At 35.7% G+C, this 20,654-nt stretch overlaps 1 protein-coding gene across 11 annotated transcripts in view; it reads left to right on the forward strand.

The window, feature by feature from the left end:
- LOC141453943 (phosphatase and actin regulator 2) overlaps positions 1-20,654 on the forward strand; it is a 365,561-nt gene that overhangs the window by 26,310 nt on the left and 318,597 nt on the right. For 4 of the 11 annotated variants that reach the window (XM_074127583.1, XM_074127586.1, XM_074127584.1 and 1 more), the window contains exon 1: positions 7,415-8,054. The exons of the other annotated variants lie outside the window; for them this stretch is intronic. In XM_074127583.1, the coding sequence (XP_073983684.1) occupies positions 7,808-8,054 (247 nt within the window). In that variant the 5' untranslated portion in view covers positions 7,415-7,807. Of the gene's footprint in view, positions 1-7,414; positions 8,055-20,654 lie in introns of those variants that run through there. 11 annotated transcript variants of the gene reach the window in all.

The following is a 20,654-nucleotide window of genomic DNA, read 5'->3' on the forward strand; positions in this document are numbered from 1 at the left end:
ATCTGGCTGAAACTTGGTGTGTGTTCTTCCAAGAGATGCTACTAACTAAACATAACCTCGCTACGCGCCAGTGGTGCTATCTCTCTGACTTTGCACGGACTTTTCAAACGACCCTCGTTACTCTCCGGCGGGGCGTTTACTTGTCCTCTTCAACAGCAATCCTCTTCCTTGTACAGATCTGGTGCGCTACCTTGGGCTCTACTTAGACAAAAGACTAACGTGGAACCCACCACTAGACTTAAAAGACAAGCAATGACAAAACGTGCGAAACTGCTTTACAGACTACTTGGACGACGCTCCAAATTACCCATTGAACTCAAACGCTTAATATACAGTACTATCCTCAAACCTATGTGAACTTACGGACTAGAGCTGTGGGGTTCAGCCAAACCTACAAACATACGGACAGTACAGGACATTTCAGTCAAAACTCCTCCGACAGATAGCTGACGCTCCTTTCTACGTGACTAACCTCACTCCTCACAACGACCTCAACATTCCCTTCATAGACCAACTTGCCAAGATTAAATACCAAAAATTCCATACTACTCTCTCGACTAGCTCTAATCCTCTTGTACGGTCTCTTGATTCCTCTGACATCCCTAATACTCCTCGTCGACTGAATCGCCAGTGGCCCCGCGACTTCCTCGCAGTCTGAAGACCTAACCGTCATCCTCTCTCCTATAGGGTGCTACCGCTGTGTAGTGTTCTCCTGCTCTCCTCCCGCACCAGTTCATTATACTCATATTTACTGATTGTATACATTTGTTCAGATTGTAAATTACTAAATAACTCACAAATGCTTTTTAAATTTATAAAATCAAATTTTTTTTATTAAAAATTTATATGATTTGAGTACATTTTTGGCTTTGGTGCTGTTATTTGGCTCCATTGTTTAATGTTCAATAAAAGCCGTGAAAAACGTTGGTGCCATGATTAGTTTGCAAGATAACCTCTACGGTCCACTTCTTTAAGAACGTGCCTGCAGCCTGCTTGTGTGGTGTCAGGGGCGAAAAAAAATCTTTTAGCAACACTATCAAAGGAGTCTCAGCTGATTCTTGCGTAGGGCAGAAAGCATTTTCGGGTTGGCCCGATACCGATTCGCCTGTTCTGCCGTAGTACCACTAGCGGTTTTTCATTATCTTCGCTGCATATTTGATGTTTACACTTTGTGAGAGGTTTTTTGAATGGAAAAGGGAAAGAGGCTGGGACAAGGGACTCTAGGAGGGGATAGGATAGTGAAATAAGGAAGAAATGAGGCATAGAGGATAGGTACGGGAGCCTCAAGGAAATGAGAAATATGGTCTCTTTCTGTCGCCTCTTACGATACAGTCAAGGTACTGTTGGCCAATGCTTGCCCGATCCAAATAGTTTGTTCGATATTACGAGAGTGGTCTTTGCGCTCTTAAATAACTATTTTTGGGCAAATTATGGTAATTAATCATATTGTTGTCAATGTCAAAGGATATTGGCATATTACGAGGTATGGCTATTAAATAACGAAACTATTGCTAAATAATGTAAAACATTTTATTTTAAATTTATACATATTTAGTTATTATCACCTTTAATACACACCCCTCCCCTATCCCTACAACGCTCCATGCGAATTTACCATTGTTCGAAACAGTGCTGGAAGTCTTTTTCTGTGAGCTCCTGCATGACGCGTGCCGCTTTTTCTTTCACAGCTTCAACGGACTGAAATCATGTTCCTTTTAATGCAGATTTGACTTTGGGGGAACAGATAAAAGTCAGGTCAGGCGAATAAGGCGGATGGACTAAAACTGGGATGTTGTACTTGGCTAGAAACGTCTTGTGACAGACAATGCAGTGTGAGCCAGCGCGTTGTCTTGATGGAGAACCCCGTGACTTGTTCGTCCACAAATCGGGTCGTTTTTTTCCTTACTCTTTCACGGAGTTGAACAAGCACCTCACGGTAGTAATGTTGATTAATTATATGCGATATTTTCATCCGTTTTGGACGTGGAAGAGCGACCCGGGCGGTCATCATCTCCGACGTCTTCTCGGCCATCTTGGAAACGCTTGAACCTCTCAAAAACTTGCGCACGTGATTAATACTCATCGCCATAAACTTCTTTTAATAAAAGATAAGTTTCAGTAGCGGTTTTACCAAGTTTCATGTGAAATTTCACGACAATTCATTGCTCTACTACATGTGGAGTAATCATGTTTTCAGCAAAACGAAACTAACACCTCTTACACAAACGACGGTTCCGGTCAGACAGATTTCTCTACTAGCAAGTGAGACGCTGCAATCGAAAGAGTAGGCTTTACGCTGCACAGCTGTTGGTCGTTAAGATTTGGCGCATGCATAGTTCTTCTGTAGCAGCATCAGTCTCGTTATTTAATAGCCACACCTCGTATATGGTCGTATAGAGTGGGCTTCCCCCTCGCTGTCTATATAGATTCGCCCTTCCCTCTATCGGACATATCAGAAAAAATGATAGGCCTAGTTATATTCAGGGAATTACAAAGCCTAAATGAGTAACTCTTTAACACAAGTTAATAGGTATAAATTAAAACAATGGACTACTTTAAATTTATTAGAGCAAATTCTTTAGCGATGATTTACAGCACAGGTGTGATTCATTTCACGAAGAAACATGAAATAGGTGGAGTTAGAGGATATTTCTCTCTTCTGTTTTCTCTGCCGACATTTTGTGCTGTGTTGTAAAGCACAGTCATACCAACTGTAGTAGTTTGAATACCATCTGACGCCATAACTAAGTTTTATGGTTGCTGACCCAATTTGGAACTTGTATTCACTTTTACAATTTAAAGTCCTTTACATTCCTGCACACTCCCTTCCTGGATCCTCGCCGCAGAACATCCTTAACTGTCGTCCTTCTTGCAAATAAATCTCTCCCAAACTGTCCCCAAACTCCCATTTGCTAGTTTTGACCATTTGTTTTATTTTTCTTCTGTTCTATGCTTCCTTTTATTGGGGAAAAATCGTCATTTTATTTTTTAACTTCATCTTCAGAGTGAAATTTATTTCAATCGGTTATACATTTTTTGAAGACGGAAATATTCTTCAGTCGATGAGCAATTAACGCCTTCCAATAGTCGTTCGGTAAACATAAAGGTTAAGAGCGCGGAAGTCTTTATTTGTGCCCAAAACTTACTTTTCACACTGATATCAATCTGCACGCTTATATCAATTTTATTTCTTATGGCGCGTCATCATCTGATGTTAATAGCGCCTGGAGCTTTCTTTTTAATGCCTTAGGAAACATTCTTTCATTACAAAATCCACATCGTACAGTGAGCGGTAAGAAGCTCCTATGAAGAGAAAAATAAAAAATCTAAGGGCCAGCTGCTGGATTCGAACCCGTAATCTCTGCATCCAGTATACTTTCCTTTAGTTTAGTTTGACGTATAACGGATCCAATTAAGCGAATGAAAAGTATTCAAGTATTCAAATTTTGCTACGTCCCTAATTTGGACCAATTTATGGCGGAACTATTATCAGAACACTCACATAAATGTATCTTACTGTAATTTTTTTAAAATACAAAATTTATTATGGCTCGTCTAAATGATTCGTTTTAGCTTTTGACTCGCTCCTAAAAAAAAAAGTTTCGCCCATCACTGGTATAAATGCAGACCAATAAACTTTTATTTACAAAATTTAAATAAGAGCACTTCAGATGGTGGTGAGTGAGTAGTTAGTCTTGTCTCTAATGTACCATTACTGTTTATTGTACTGTCTTACCACTATACAGGGTTATCCATTTAAAACGCACCAATCGCTAATAACTTTTTATGAAAGCAGAATTCCGGAAAAACCCACGAAGTAAACTATATGTCATTTTTGATCTAGTTTTCAAATTTTCCACCCCCGATGCTGTATCTTTATTTTTGGCGAAGTTAGGGCCAAAAACCTGATTGGGGTTTCATAAGGACCACTGGTTTTGACAATGATTATGAAAACAACATTAAAAACTGTGATGACGATGATGACTGTTTTGATATCCCTAATATTTGTCAAGATATTTAAGATCAAAGTTACAATTTTATCTATTCGTGAACGGTTTTCAATATTAATTTTCCACCAGAAATACACGTTTTGGGAGGTCCTTTGACTGCAAAAAATGTTATCTGTGACGCAAAGAACAAAAATATTAATAATAATTGAAGATTTAAAAAAATGTAGTGTAATGTAATGGTTGTGGGTGAATCAGGATAAAATTTGTTTTATCATCAAATAAAAGCAATCATCACGTCATTTTAATGTACCTCGTATGCAAGATTTCATGACCTATGATTGCGGTAAGAATATCTTGCCAGGATGTTGGTCTAGTGGTCAAGAACATAGCTTTGTAAGTGGGAGATCCCCAGTTCGAATCCCGCGACTGCATAAGAACCATAATACTTTTTTTTTAATGAAGTGTAGTCATACGCGGGATTCGAACTGGGGATCTCCCACTTACAAAACCACGCTCTTGACCACTAGACCAACACTTAGCTAAGATATTCTAACCGTAATCATTCGTCAAGTAGTCTTGCATACGGGGTACATTAAAATGATGTGATGATTGCTTTTATTTGATGATAAAACCAATTTATCCTGATTCACCCACAACCATTACATTACTCTACATTTTTTTAAAATCTTCAATTATTATTATTTTTGTTCTTTGCGTCGCAAATAACATTTTTTGCAGTCAGAGGACCTCCCAAAACGTGTATTTCTGGTGGAAAATTAATATCGAAAACCGATCACGAATAGATAAAATTGTAAGTTTGATCTTAAATATCTCGACAAATATTAGGGATATCGAAACAGGGTCATTTTTCACAGTTTTCTATGTAGTTTTTCATAATCATTGTCAAAACCAGTGGTCCTTATGAAACCCCAATCAGGTTTTTGGCCCTAACTCCGCCAAAACTAAAGGTACAGCATCGGGAGTGGAAAATTTGAAAACTAGATTAAAAAAGACATATAGTTTACTCCGGGAGTTTTTTCGGAATTCCGCCTTCCTAAGAAGTTATTAGCGATTGGTGCGTTTTAAATGGATCACCCTGTACCATAAACCAAGAAAAAGTTGATTATTTTTAAATTTAATTCCCCTAAATAAACTTTAATTGATTATTGTGTGCTCCAAAAAAATAAATTCTGTTTGAATTATCAGTTTTACAGTTTTTTAATGTTTACTTCTTCCTGGCCAACTTTTTAGATTTGTTTATCTTGTCCGCGCGTCTTAACTGTGATTACTTAAGCTCTTTTTATGGCGTTCTTCTCACTTCTACTTCTTTTTATTTTATTATTATCCGAGTTACATTAGACTGTTTACTCTTCTTTTGTCTTAATTGAAAGCGCCATTACTTTATTTGTTTTCTGGAAACTTTATTTTATTGTTTTCCTTCTATTTTTCGCTCAATATTACTACGAGGGTCGTTTGAAAAGTGCGTGCAAAGTGAGAGAGATAGCACCACTGGCGCGTATCGAGGTTATGTTTAGTTAGTAGCATCTCTTGGAAGAACACACACCAAGTTTCAGCCAGATCGGTCTATTTCTTTGTCTTTGGCATTCGTTTGAATCGAGGAAGTCGAGTGATTTTCAAAAAATGGACGAAAAAGAATTTCGTGTGTTGATTAAACACTACTTTATGAAAGGCAAAACGCCTCAGGAGACTAAAGAGAAGCTTGATAAACATTATGGTGACTCTGCACCTTCGATTTGAACAGTTTATAAGTGGTTTCCAAATTTTCGGAGTGGCCATATGGGCACAAGTGACGCTGAACGTTCTGGACGCCCTGTTGAGGTTACTACTCCAGAAATCATTGATAAAAAACATGATATGGTGATGGATGACAGAAGAGTGAAGGTGCGTGAGATTGCTAGTGCTGTGGGCATCTTGAATGAACGGGTACATAATATTTTGCATCAACATTTGGACCTGACAAAGTTATCCGCAAGATGGGTGCCGCGATTGCTCACGCTTGACCAAAAACGAAATCGTGTGAAGTGTTGCAAGGACGGTTTGCAGCTGCTCCAGAAGAATCCGCAGGACTTTAAGCGTCGTTTCGTCACTGTGGATGAAACATGGATACATCACTACACTCCTGAGACCAAAGAACAATCTAAACAATGGGTTACCAAGGGGGAATCTGCGCCAAAAAAGGCGAAGACCGTTCCTTCGGCCGGAAAGATTATGGCGACTGTCTTTTGGGATTCGCAAGGAATAATCCTCATCGACTATCTGGAAAAGGGTAAAACTATTACAGGTGCATATTATTCATCGTTATTGGACCGTTTGAAAACCGAGCTGCAAGAAAAACGCCCACGATTGGCCCACAAAAAAGTCCTTTTCCATCACGACAACGCACCAGCTCACACCTCAGCAGTTGTGGTCGCAAAATTAATGGAAATAGTGTTCCAACTCGTTTCACATCCCTCCTATTCTCCAGACTTGGCTCCCTCGGACTACTATTTGTTCCCCAATATGAAGAAATGGCTGGCGGGAAAAAGATTTTATTCAAACAAGGAGGTGATTGCAGAAACGAATGGCTATTTTTCAGACTTGGACAAATCCTATTATTCGGAAGGGATCAACAAACTAGAGCAGCGTTGGACGAAGTGTATAAGCCTAAAAGGAGACTATGTTGAAAAATAAAAAAGGTTTACCCCAAAAAATTAAGTAGTTTTTATTTTTGCACGGACTTTTCAAACGACCCTCGTATAGCTGAGCGGTAGGTCTGTGGGCGGTGAGCTGCAATGCTTCTTTGTATTGCGTGTTCAGCGGTTCGGCTCCTGCTCTTTTCTTTGGATTTTAATTTTTAATAATGGAGGAAATTTATGGTTGCTCTAGTTTTTGGAGTGGTTTAATACTCTTTAATCCTTTTCCGCTGGAAATATTTTTTTTCTGACTCCTGAGACAGTAACAATGATTTTAAAAAAGGTAGAAATTTCATTTTAACCACTAAATTTGTTTATGGGCTTTTCTGAGAAAAGTGGTGGGCAGATTCTTGCGTAACCGATAAGAATTTAATATTGCTCAGTTTCTGAGTTTGGAGACCATCTTTGTTAGCTAGAATTGAGCTTAGAGAAAATTCCACCATATTCTTTTCGCTATTTCTTTAATACTATTTCGATTAATTATTTTTTAAAAAAATATATGTAATAAAAGATATAAAAACGTAAATAACAGTAAAATACAAATGGTTAAATGTATTTAAGAAAGTGGTTGAACAGGTCTCACTTTTTATGTAGGTATTTCATTGAAGAAGTGCGCGTATTTTATTTGTAAGTGCGTCCGTATGTGTCAGTTGTAATTTTATCTTTTAGCGTTCAGGTTTTTTGTAGTAAATAGGTGTGTTGTGTGCACAGGTCTTGGCAGTCAGATGGAGAAGGGATCTCTTTTTACCCGCCAGTTTCCATCTAGAAATGGTGGGGGAATGTAGTGGGTATAGCCTGCCCTCTGTTGGCTAGCAATGTACGTGTAGATATTTCAGTCTTGTCCGCGATGTGACCATGTTCGCTACTGGCAGTATGTGTTGTTCGTGATTGTTGTGTACATTTTTCTTTTGTTTTTTGTTCTTATTTATTTTTTTTTTAATTTTCATTTCTAGCCGACAATCAGTAGTTATGTTATAAGTTTAGAATTGTTATTAATCCAAATTTTTAAATCATAAAATTTAACGTGATGATGAATAACGAGCAAAACAGTGTTTATAAATTTTCCCCTCAAAAAATAAAAAGTGTAATGTGATTTAGTGTGCCCAAAAAGTTTTTAAAATAACTCTGCACAAAAATTTTTTTTTTAGTTCATTTTATTGTGAAATGTCGGTACGTATATCTGGTCTATATCTTGGCTCGCCAGGCACTGGTGCCCAAAGTAAGGAATCACCACAACAGACAAAACCACCGCCAGTAGCCATTGTAACACCACATCGTTCAAATTCATTAGATATATTAAATTTTGAAGAGAAAAGACAATTAATTGCTTCTAGTTTATCGCTAACTGATTTTTTACATCGTGGTGGTACAGCTACATCGCCTTCATCGCCAACAACCGGAAGTCTTTATGGTACGTGAATTTTAAAAAGAATTTTTTTTTTTATTTAAAAAAATAAAATAAAATGGCAACCCTGCTAAATTGATAGCTTTACATTCATCACTTGTTAACAATCGACTGATAATAAAGAGGTTATCTTTAGGTTATACTCAGCTTGAAAAAAAAAAAATTAACTGCATCACGACATTGATTTATTTATTTATTTTTATTTAATAATAAAAACTATCAGTCAATATTATTTATTATTAGGAGAATAAATTTATTAATTAATTTATTTATTTTCTTGACCACTTAATGTTGCAATACTTTCGGGTTTACCTTTGCGAGTGTTTTAGCCTAATAAAACAATTCTGTAATCTTTTTTGCCAACGTTGCGCCAAAATTTATTGTGTGCATCTCACAAGGTGTTATTGTGTGATTAGCTAGGGAACGGATTCGTATGTATTTACATATTTTTTTTCTAGGCAATTTACAGACGTTTTTCAACTAGAAGTATTCATACTGACACTCTTTAAGCCGTATGAGTCTACTTTTATTTCACATATTTCCACATATTTGGATGTTATCGCATATTTATACATATTTGATTAAAATAAATAAATATTTCTACATATTTAATCAAAATATGTACATATTTTTCATTTTGAGCATATTTTCATAATTGGGAGGTGGTTGACAGGAACTGTGAACCACAGACTGTAGGGCTGTGAATCACAGTGGGTACAATGGTTATTGTAATTTACACAGAATGCTGCTAAACAGTGACGAGCACTTGTTAAGTTCTTTGAAGTTGTCTGTTCTTTCAGCTCGTTCGTTGAAGTGTCCAATTCATTTCGTTCGGTCACTTAGTGTATTCTTTTTTTTGGGTGAAATGCCACGAACATCGGCCTCAAACAAACAACTGGTTGCTAAATATCTTAGCGAGTTTCCAGCAGAACTTTTTCGAAGTGATGGAGACATTTTGAACTGCACAGCTTGTGACAAGCGCGTTTCTTGTGCTCTCAACGTTCCCAAGTCACCCAATCGCACATATTGCCACCGGATCGCACATATTGCCACCGGATCGCACATAGAGAATAAAAACAGAAAGAAAGAGAGGACGTCCTATCAAGCCTTCCTTACATCTCCATCATCAAGTAAGTCTACTCTGAGTACATATCTGTGTCGGGCTTTGGTTAGAGCAGATATCCCTTTCCACAAACTTAAAAATCCTCATTTCAAAGGATTCTTAGAGACCTATATTGGGAAAAAAATGCCTGACGAGAGCACTCTGCGGAAAAACTACCTGGAAGATATCTATAAAGATACACTAACCAAAATTCGAGAACATATCAAAGATGGACCGATTTGGGTATCAATTGATGAAACCACTGACTTTGAGGGCAGGTATATTGCCAATGCAGTTATTGGAAAACATGACAGTGATGCTGATGTGGATTCAAAGCCATTCCTTTTGAACTGTGAGGTTCTCGAAAAATACAATCATTCCACCATTTCACGATTCTTCGATGCCTCAATGCATATCCTATGGCCCAGTGGAGTTTTGAACGAAAAAGTTCTTTTGTTTCTCTCTGATGCTGCCCCCAACATGGTCAAGGCTGGGCAATCTATTCAGGTATTTTATCCTAAGATAATTCATGTTACGTGTATTGCTCATGCCTTGTATCGAGTAGCAGAAACTGTCCGATCTTTGTTCAGTGACGTAGATTCCTTAATCTCCTCGGTTAAAAAAGTGTTCTTAAAAGCACCAAGTCGCATTAAAATGCTAAAAGATCTTTATCCAGACTTGTGCCTTCCACCAGAACCAATATTGACAAGATGGGGTACTTGGCTGGAAGCAGCTCAGTATTACTATGAAAACTACAATAAAATCAAGAATGTCCTTTCACATCTCGAAGACGAAGCAGTAGCGATAAATACAGCCAAGTCTTTATTCGAGAAACCTAATTTAAGGAACTACCTTAAGTGTCATTGTTCCGAGTTAATTTTACTTAATGTTGCTGAAATTTTTGGAGTATCAATTAATGGAGGCACCATTAAATGTGGATTTATTAAAATCGTTTTCAAGAAATTGCAAGCCGTCTTTCTCCTACGTATTTTTTTTTTAATTAGTAGTCTTTCTTTTCAAAATGTTGTAGAATCTAAAAATCTGATCTCAAGATAACTTTTGCTTTTGTGATATCTTATCGCAACCAAGATAACATGTAATTTCCAAGGTTATAGTAAAAATCGGTGAAATATATAGTAAAAGTTATTCTCGTTAGCAATTCACTAAACTCGTTATGATCGTTAATGTGTGGAGGGGAGAATCAACGGATGGTTTGACGTAAAAATTGTGTCAGCTGATGGAATCTCTTGATTCAATTGATTTTTCAATATTTACATGAAATATTCTACGCTCCATTAAACCTTATTATTTTATACTTTGTTTTTTCGTTTAATTTCCCTTCCTTTACTGGTGTAATGAGGTAGTACTGTAATCGTGCATATTTTCTATTAACTTAAAAACGAAAGATTGCAGAATTATTAAAACTGTCCGGTAGGACAGTTGTATAAGGGTTGATCGTCAAAAACTGCACGAAAAAGCGTAACGTTGAAAAACACCCAACTTTGACAATTTTTTTCTCTTTTTCTACAAAAGATAAAATTCCCAAATTTTCTTTAAAATATAGGGCAAATCCTCCTTTATAGCTGTAATTTTTTTGCAACAACCCAGATCTAATAGGTTTCGAGAAAAAAGTTGCCGAAAATGAGCAAAAACGGCTTTTTCAAAAAATGTTCTTGTTCTTGTTCTTGTTGTTGTTGTTCTTGTTACCTTTTTTGTAAACAACGTAGCGCCTAAACGCGTGAACCGATTTTCATGAATGAGGTGTCATTCGATTCGGAATTTTATGTAGATGTGCCTTTTGGGGGTCTCGGCCCTGTACATCGAATGGGAGAGGAGTTAGCCCCCTTTATGTAAGGCCCCCTCCAAAATTATTATTACTAATTACTCTGTAAATCTTGGCCCGATTTTGATAAAATTTGGTAGGATGATAGGGTTATGGCTCCCCTACGTAACATTAAAGCGACGATCTGCTCTTACACTTATTAAGGGGAAGTATAACAATCGTTTCAAATTATCGACATGTGAACCGATTTTCATGAATGAAGTGTCCTTCGAATCGAAATTTTGTACAGATTTACACTTTAAAAGTCTCGACGCTGTGCCTCATAAGGAGGGGAGTTTGCCCCACCCAAGTAAGGCCCTTTATTATTACCAATATTTCTATAACGCTTAGTCCGATTTTGATAAAATTTAGCAAGAAGAAGTGGTTAAAGCTCCTCTAAGTAAATATCAATGAGTGAACCGATTTACATCAATGAATTGTCATTCGATTCAAAATCTTTGCCTCTTTGCCTCTTTGCCTAGAAGTACTGCAATCGCAGTTTATTTTTCTTACTTCTCTTAAAAGGAAGTACTGAAAACGCAGTTTAATTTTGCTATTTACGTACAAATTCCTTCCTATGTTATTCAAAACGCTTTTTCAAAAAAAATTGTTATTGAGCATGGTTTGGGGGACCGCAACTATAATCATTCTTTAAAAAGATCTCTCCAGTGGTAGTTACGTTTCCGACTTAACACCTTATCAGGTTATAATGATAGAATTGCTTATTCCAAATTTAAAAAAATCTGTAAAGCAGATATGTAACTTTGCAAAATGGGCAAAAAGGAAAATCTATCCAAAAGGTGCAAAAATCTCCTTAACAAAAACTTACAGTTTAAAATGTTAAGTGTAAGGGTTGATTAAACGCCAAAAGGTACACAAATCAGCAAGTACCCAACTTCATTAATTCATTTATGTTTCATTAATATTTTTTTGAATTTATTAGATGTTTCACAGACCCTTATGCTGGCCATTTTAATCTACAAAATATTTGTTCAAGTATTGGATTACCACGTGGAGGTCCCGGGTTCGAATCCAGCTGCAGACCCTTAGATTTTCTCTTTCTAACAGCTTCTTACAGCTCACTGTCCGGGTGATGGACAGTGTTGTCTGTAACGAGAGAACACTGTCCGGATGCCGGCAGTGCACTGAAAAAAGCTCCGGGCGCCAATAACCTTAGATGTTGACGCGACTTAAATCATAAAAGAAAAGAAAAAGAAAATGAATGAACTGGCCAGCATAAGGGTCTGTGAAACATCTAATAAATTCAAAAAAATATTAATGAAAATTAATGCAGTAGAATTACTTAAATATTAATGAAATGTTGGGTACTCGCTGATTTGTGTACCTTTTGGCGTTTAATCAACCCTTATACTTAACTTTTTAAACTGTAAGTTTTTGTTAAGGATACCAGTATAGGTTATGTACATATAAGATTTTTATTTATTTATATCACGATTCGCCTAGAACGATTTTAATTGAAAAGTTCACCAACATGAACAATTTTTCTTTCTCCTTATTTTATTTGGATCAAAACTAACCAAAATCCGCTGAAAACCAAATCGGTTTACGTTGCGGATTTTTTTTTTTTAATTTTTCAGGTCAAAATACGGGAAAAACGCCTTTTTTTTGCATTGTTAAGCCTAATAAATGGAAAAACAATACAGTTTTTTGCAAAACCAATGTATGCATTTTGAAGCTGAGGGGAAATAATTAATTATCGCATTTCAGGGCTTAGTAACTAAAAAAATTAAAGTTTTTGCTATTGGAGACATTGTGATTGACATCAGAGGTTGTAAAGAACTTACTCAATTATTTTTAAGTTTTTTTAGTCAACATTTTTTAGTTTATTTGAATAAAGATAGATATTCATAGAAATTAAATTTTCACAAAAAAATCATTTATGTACATGTACATGAATATAAAAATTTAAAGTAATTATAAACTTAAAGTAATTTACAATTGTAATCATTTGTCTTTTAATTCAAAAAGTTTCATTAAATGAATTTGAATTGGAAAATTTCACCTTTCCCAGTGTATAAATATTGTATTTTGCAGGAATTTTTCTCCATTTTTGAAAAATTCCAATCCCTTCCACAAAAAAAGATGATTTATTTGTTAAGTAAGCTTTGAAATGCGAGAAACACCTTGTTTTTGCCTTATTTTGCTCAAAAATGTCTTTTTTATTGATTTTAAATGTCGAAATTTCATTTTTATCATTTATAAAATACATCAATCTGTCGGAAATTCCCTCAGCTTCAAAATGCATGCATTGGTTTTACAAAAAACTGTATTGTTTTTCCATTTATTAGGCTAACAATGCAAAAAAAAAGGCGTTTTTCCCGTATTTTGACCTGAAAAATTTAAAAAAAAAAATCCGCAACGTAAACCGATTTGGTTTTCAGTGGATTTCGGTTAGTTTTGATCCAAAATAATAAGGAGGAAGAAATAATTTTCATGTTGGTGTACTTTTCAATTAAAATCGTTCTAGGCGAACCGTGATATATCTACAGGATGATCCATTTAAAACGTACCAATCGCTAATAACTTTTTAGGAAAGCGGAGTTCCTAATTATTATTTCTTGAAAATAGAGAGGGGAAAAAACTCTTAGTATTTTCTTTTGGTACTATGGAAGCGTTACTTAAAAATATTAATTTGTTTGTACATAATTATAAAACCAGACTTCTTTGTGTAAAACAGTTCTATTTTAAAACAAATAAACTATGTCTATGTCTACTCAGTGCACTTGAAAACGGATATTTATAGTCGAAAATCTGCAATTATTGGAGGCGACGATGCCCTCTTCTCTCGCCGTCTCAAATTACAGCTACATTACAAGAACAGAGTAAAAAATGAAATTAAAGAACTAAATATCCGTTACTGGAAACAACTAAGTTGAAATTTTTAATAGAAACTAAAGTTGTTTTGGCACAAAAGCCTCTCTGGTAAATAGAAGGAAGATCAAGCAGGTTGAAGAAAGGTTTGCTGGTAACAAAAAAAAAAAAAAAAAAAAACACTAGAGTAGAGGCGCACCTACCAGCTGCATACGGACGCGCTAACCTGTCAAGAGAGTGTATTAGGCTGCTGCGGCCAAGGACGTCCCAATGTGTGTAACCACTACTCAGCAGATATACTCGTACATGTTGTATACTCCTCCAAACTCTACTACACTCTGGGACCTGTATGCTGCTGGAGAAGTGAGATAGGCCGCCGTCCAAAACAAGCATTAACATTCCTCAACAACTTAGACACACACACACACAGAGAGAGAAGGCGTTCCAACAAGATGGAGCTTCATTTTTTAGTTTCAATTTTTTAGCTACGCTCTGTGCCCAAAAGAATTCAAAAGTCTGGTTAATTCATTCCCAAATTCTATTATTGTACATAGTAAGAGCAAAAAAGTATAATCATCGGAGAGATTTTCGATTTTATGTTTGTCTTGGAACCTGCACGCACGACTTAAACGAACTGAAGAGACTCTATCGGCTACATAAAAGATTACCAGAACAACAATCTAATCTTTCACTTAATAACAGACGATTGATTCATAATACTGTACTAAAACCCACCTGGATGTAATAATATTGAACTATGGGGTTCAACGAAACGTTCCTGTCTTCACAGAATTCAATCTCTTCAGTCTAAAATTCTCCGCACTATCGTTAACGGCTCCATTTTATGTTTCAAATCTAACCATTCACACAAAACTTAGAAATTCCGTTTTTTATTAAATCAAGTTGTGCACGAACTCGCTGCAGAAACTTTCATCAAAAAGGAGGAAAATACTTTACACTCGAGTTAAATATTATATTTTTTCTGCAACCATTAGGGTTATTAACTAAAAAAAAAAACTAAACAGGCATCACCAGAATCCATTTTAAATTTCTATAAGGTAACACTATAACCTTTTTAACTGTTATAATTAAAAATATCTAATTATTTATTAAAGTATTATTTTTATTTCTATATTCCTTTCAATTTTTATTTTATTTTTTAATATTCGTTTTTTAATTATTTAGTTACGTTAAATAAGCTTATTAAAGTTTTACAGAAAATATTTAATAACAAAACCTCTTATATCAAGGAAGCACAATAAAGTTTATCCACTCACTAGTGAGGAAAGTGACACTAATGGGAATTTTTCCCCACTAGTGAGGTAAAGTTGGGCATTACACAGCTGATTTTAATTGAGTAATGAGAACATTCCTACATGGTTGCAGAAAAAAAGAAATTTACAGTAAAGTATGTTTGCTAAATCGCCTCCGTCCACGACACCTAATTTAGTAGTTAGACGTTAAGCCTGTCTAAAAAAAAAAAAATAATAAGTATTTACTATTGTATTTCTCTCTTATCATAATTATCATTTATTTTTTAATTATAACAACCTTTTTAATTACATCTAAAGCTTTTATTTAAGATGGTAATTAGTGATAGATTTTTTCACTTATGTCTTGGTGGACACTCCACAGCAAATCAGCAATAGATTAGCTTGGATATTCTGAAATGAAATCTAATTATATTTTGTAATGATTATATAAATGGTAACGTGGATGCAGATGTGTATCGTTGCCTAAAAGTTGTGCATCCAGTTTCCTTAATTCGTCTTCAAGTGCGTGTCCGTGTGTGTAGAGTTCAGGTTTGACCGGCTTACTGGCTCCTGCTGCATCAACACCACCCAACACTCTCTTATTGACGCTGCCCTCACTCGCCCAAGTTCACCTAATTTACATGCAAGGAAAAAAACAAAAAATCACCCTGTCTGCGACGTCCAATCTTCTGCTTTTGCTCCCCTTTCCGTTCTAGAATCGCTCACTTTGGGTCATATTGTTTTTTTTTCTCCTCCCCCCCCTCCTCCTCGTGGGGTTTTTCTTCATTTTTATTAAAATTTTTGTTTACGTTTAACAATTCTGGGTTGTCGCTTGTCTCTAGAGGAAATTGAAGGAAGTAATATGTGTTCAGCTAATTTGTATCAAAGGATTCAATAATATCATTAAATAATATTCTTGTATAGACCCTGTCATGACTGGCTCCCACTACCATTCTCAAGGTTACTATTTCGATCTTTATTGGTTTATACTTTAGTTCAAAAAAAGCCGGAAGTTCAGACAATATAACTTTAAAACCAGTACACTTGTAAAAGAGGATGTACCCTTTATTTTAATGACGAAAATTTTATTTATTTCTTTTTGTTTAATTTAAGGCGCGTCAACATCTGAGGTCATTGGCGCCCAGGTCTTTTTTCAGTGCACTGCCCGGTCACTGGCAATAATATCCATTAAAGGACAGTAAGAAGGTCCTAGGAAGAGTGAATCTAAGAGGCCTTCAGCTGGATTCGAACCCAAAATCTCCGCATGAGAATCAAGTACCGCTAACTGAGCTAATCTCTTGCTTTACTTTATTTTTTTTTAATAATAATATATTAATTATTCTTAATTTTTTATAATAATGAAAAAACCGACTTAAGTAAAGTAAAGTAATCGCCTATTTTTTCAGGCGGGGCTTAACGTCCAACTACCAATTAGATGTCGTGGTCGGAGGCGACTAGCAAAAACATACTTTACTGTTTTCTTTTATTAACCATTAAATAAAATCCAAGGCCTAAAGACCGGGAATCGAACCCAGTACCACGATACATATTAGCTTTGCAGGTCTAACTTAAGTAATTAATTTTAAGATTTTAAGAAAAAAAATATTTTTCATTCATTAACCAATAATTGTTACTTCTTTACGCTGATCAGGGTTATGAAGTCATCAAAGACCATCTCGCGTTAATATAAATTCCGTATTTATAAAAATATTATTCTTCCGGTGGTAATGTACGGATCTGAGGGAGACTTGGCTAGTGAGCCGGAAAGGTGGTAATATGTCCAGAGTTCCGAAGAGAAAAAATTCCGAGGAAAATATTTGGGCTGAGATTGGATTGATCTGGCTTAGAGCTTGAAGAAACATACTGGATTGTGGCCGTGGAAGTTGGAATCCGCTAAGGAGTGTGTATCAACTCACCTGCCGAAGCAACTAGCCCTGAAAATGGATGGCGCTGTAGCGTCGTGCCTATACTCTGCCGACAATGTCAAAGATGATTAATAAGCTGTGTGTTAATTGATGTTGTAGCCCTGACTGCAGTCTAGTTAATTACATTGTCTTGATGAGTAAAAGGGCCACGACGATGAGCGCAGAAGGGAGCCGTGCTGGTGCAGATCTTGGTGGTAATAGAATATTGCCAGAACTGCATTGCCCGACTTAACTGAAGTTAGAGATAGTAACTGAAATTAAAGGAAAAATGGTTGATTTGCTAGGACATTGAGAGCGCATGGATAGGGATAGAATAGACAATAAGTTATATACGAGTAGAAATAAACCCAAAGAAAGAAGGAAGGAAGACAGACCGAGATGAAGAAGTTGTAAGAGGATATTGCAATGCTGGGTGTAACCAGATGGAGAGGCAGGAGAAAAATTATTCAGGAGGCACTTCCTACACCGGATGTAGAACCAAAAAATAATAATTACAAGATTACTTCCGAGAAATATTGGGGTAATAATGCACTTCTTCAAAAATTCGTGTTTCAAATTCTGGCCCTCGTGCTTCAAAATGTTGTTTGGTTTACCCCCTTACAGCATTTGTTTCACGCCTAATGCTGTTTTCTTGTTTTTAAATTTTGAAACTGGAATTTAGTCTAACCATTTCATCCGTAACAGAAAGCACCATTGGGATATAAACTATTCAGGACAGATCGATTTCTTGATACCCTACCATAGGATAGGACTAAAGTAAAGACCCTACAGATTCTCCTTGCTTCTGGAATGCAGGTCTAAGGCCAGTGCCCTCATGAATTTTAGAGTTTGCTAAAATCTCTACCTGCAGTACAGTTCCACCTCACCTTCCGAACCCCATTCTTATCATCTCTTCGTATATTAACTTCCGCTAGTGCTATGATACTACTTGGAACATTAATTTAAAAATTATATTTGAAAAAATGACGTGACTTCCGGTTACTTGATTTATTAAAAATATGATTAGGTCCGCATTGGTAGATAAATAACGGCTGATTTTTCTTAGCACGATTTTTTTAAATTCCTGATAGATTTTGTATTTACATCCACCATCAGAGTTTGATTTTTCAGTTTAATGTCAAGATTTTGACTTCGAATAAGTTTTCGTCTTTCACCATACTTGTTGTCTGAATGAGAGAGTTTACGCAGTGCTTCGTTTAAAATTTCAAAGAAGAATGAAATAATGTGAAAAGTAATGAAATAAAAATCTAATACATTTTGAATTATTTTCTGCCGTTAAAAATTAAAAAACAAATCAAATCCAATAACATAGCAAGAGGCGTTGATTTTTTTTACGGCGCAAACGAGGTCGGTAAATGAAGTAATGAGACTTATTTTTTTAATTTTTTTTATTCAAAAAGAATTACAATTCTATATTGCCACTTTCAAAATAACTTCCTTCTGAAGCCAAACAGCGCTGGAAACGTTTCTTCCACTCCTCATAGCAGTGCTCGAACTCCGATACTAGAATAGCCTTCAGCTGGTCGGTTACAGCCGTTTAAATGTTTTCAACTTCCCCAAAATGAGTTCCCCTTGAGGTGATTTTTCAACTTCGGGAAGAGAAAAAAGTGACAAGGACTCAAGTCAGGCGAATAAGGAGGCTGAGGAGCCACAGGAATGTTTTTACTGGCCAAAAACTCTGGTTTATTGAAATTGCTATGTGACAAGGAGCGTTATCATGATGCAACACCCACTTGTTCTTGATATTTGGTCTCACATGGAATGACCTTTTCTCGAAGTTTTTCAAGAACCTCTCGGTAAAAGTGTTGATTGACCGTTTGACCTTGAGGTAGAAACTCTTTGTGGACGATTCCATGGATATCGAAAAAACAAAACAGCATGCATTTGATCTTCGACTTCGCCATCCTTGCTTTTTTGGGCCTTGTCACACAGTAATTTCAATAAACCAGAGTTTTTGGCCAGTAAAAACATTCCTGTGGCTCCTCAGCCTCCTTATTCGCCTGAGTTGAGTCCTTGTGACTTTTTTTCTCTTCCCGATGTTGTAAAATCACCTAAAGGGAACTCATTTTGGAACAGTCGCAAACATTCAAACGGCTGTAACCGACCAGCTGAAGGCTATTCCAGTATCGGAGTTCGAGCACTGCTATGAGGAGTGGAAGAAACGTCTCTAGCGCTGTGTGGCTTCAGAAGGAAGTTATTTTGAAGGTGACAATATAGAATTGTAATTCTTTTTGAATAATTTTTTTTTAAAAAATCAGTCTCATTACTTAATTTACAGACTACTGGGGTCATTAGCGCCCAAGAGGCATTCGGAGAATGAACAGCAAATAAGAAAGAAATTTAAATTCAAAATTTTGGCAGAGAAAAAAATGATTAAAAGCTTTTCCCATAATTTATGGGCTGGAATAAAATATTTTCCGTGAAAAATCGAAACAAAAATGTGCCCTGTTGCAACAACATATTAGAGTAGAGTGAGATAAAGTGACAAAAAAATTTGTTATAATTTAAATGAAAAGAAGACCTATTCTTAATGTGTTTAACAAGTGGCTCTCTAACTAAAGAAGGTCATGCATTTAGAACCAAAACATTCTAAGGTCATTAAACTGTACATGAATTATAAATGTACCATGTGAATCAGCTATAGAGAGAAACTATTATAACATAAGCACATGTTATATTAACCGTTATTTCAATAAGTATAACTTTAAACCAACGCATAAATGATGAACATATCATTATGTGAGCGACAGTCAGAGAGTACATTAAGTACATTTAAGAGCATGGGCGTGGCCAGTTTCTGAGAAAGGTGGGGGTAGCAAACCTTTTTTTTGGCAACTTCAGGGAAGGATGTATTTATTTATTTGTAAGTACGTCATTAATAATGTTCTTGTAACTTACAAATTTTACTAAAAAGTAAGTTAACTTCATTATTATACATATTAACTTGAAGGTAACATTGAAGGAAGGATAGTCTGATTATTAAAAGATGCGTGATGGTTAAAGATTACAGCACTTAGCCGTCAATAAGTCAATTTGTCGAGTAGTCTTTTGAGTATTAGGTAAAGTAAATCTTTTTTGTTTACAATAGTCAATTTGTCGAATAGTCTTTTGATTATTCAATTAAGTCTTCTTTTTTTTTACAACAGTCAATTTGTCGAGTAGACTTTTGAGTATTCAGTAAAGTAAGTCTTTTTTGTTTACAAGAGTCAATTTGTCGAGTAGTCTTTTGAGTAGTCGGTAATGTAAGTCTTTTTTTGTTTACAATAGTCAATTTGTCGAGTAGTCTTTTGATTATTCAATTAAGTCTTCTTTTTTTTTACAACAGTCAATTTGTCGAGTAGACTTTTGAGTATTCAGTAAAGTAAGTCTTTTTTGTTTACAAGAGTCAATTTGTCGAGTTGTCTTTTGTGTATTCACTTAATTAAATCTTTTTTGTTTACAAGAATCAATTTGAATAATTCTCCTAGTAGTATTTTGAGTATTCAGTTATCTTTTTGTTTAGAAGAATAAATTTGGATCATTTTTCTAATAGTCTTTTGAGTATTGGGTAACGTAAGTTAACTTCCTTTTGCTTGATTCAGACTGAATGTTGGAGTTGAGGCTATTCTCGGGGGTACTCTCCGAGATATCGCCCAGAATAGCCCAATTGTTGTCACCCGAGTAAATTGATTT

The sequence above is a fragment of the Rhodnius prolixus genome, unplaced genomic scaffold, assembly GCF_049639745.1.
Source record: "Rhodnius prolixus isolate KJV_2025 unplaced genomic scaffold, Rpr scaffold_9, whole genome shotgun sequence".
Classification (NCBI taxonomy): Eukaryota; Metazoa; Arthropoda; class Insecta; order Hemiptera; family Reduviidae; genus Rhodnius; species Rhodnius prolixus.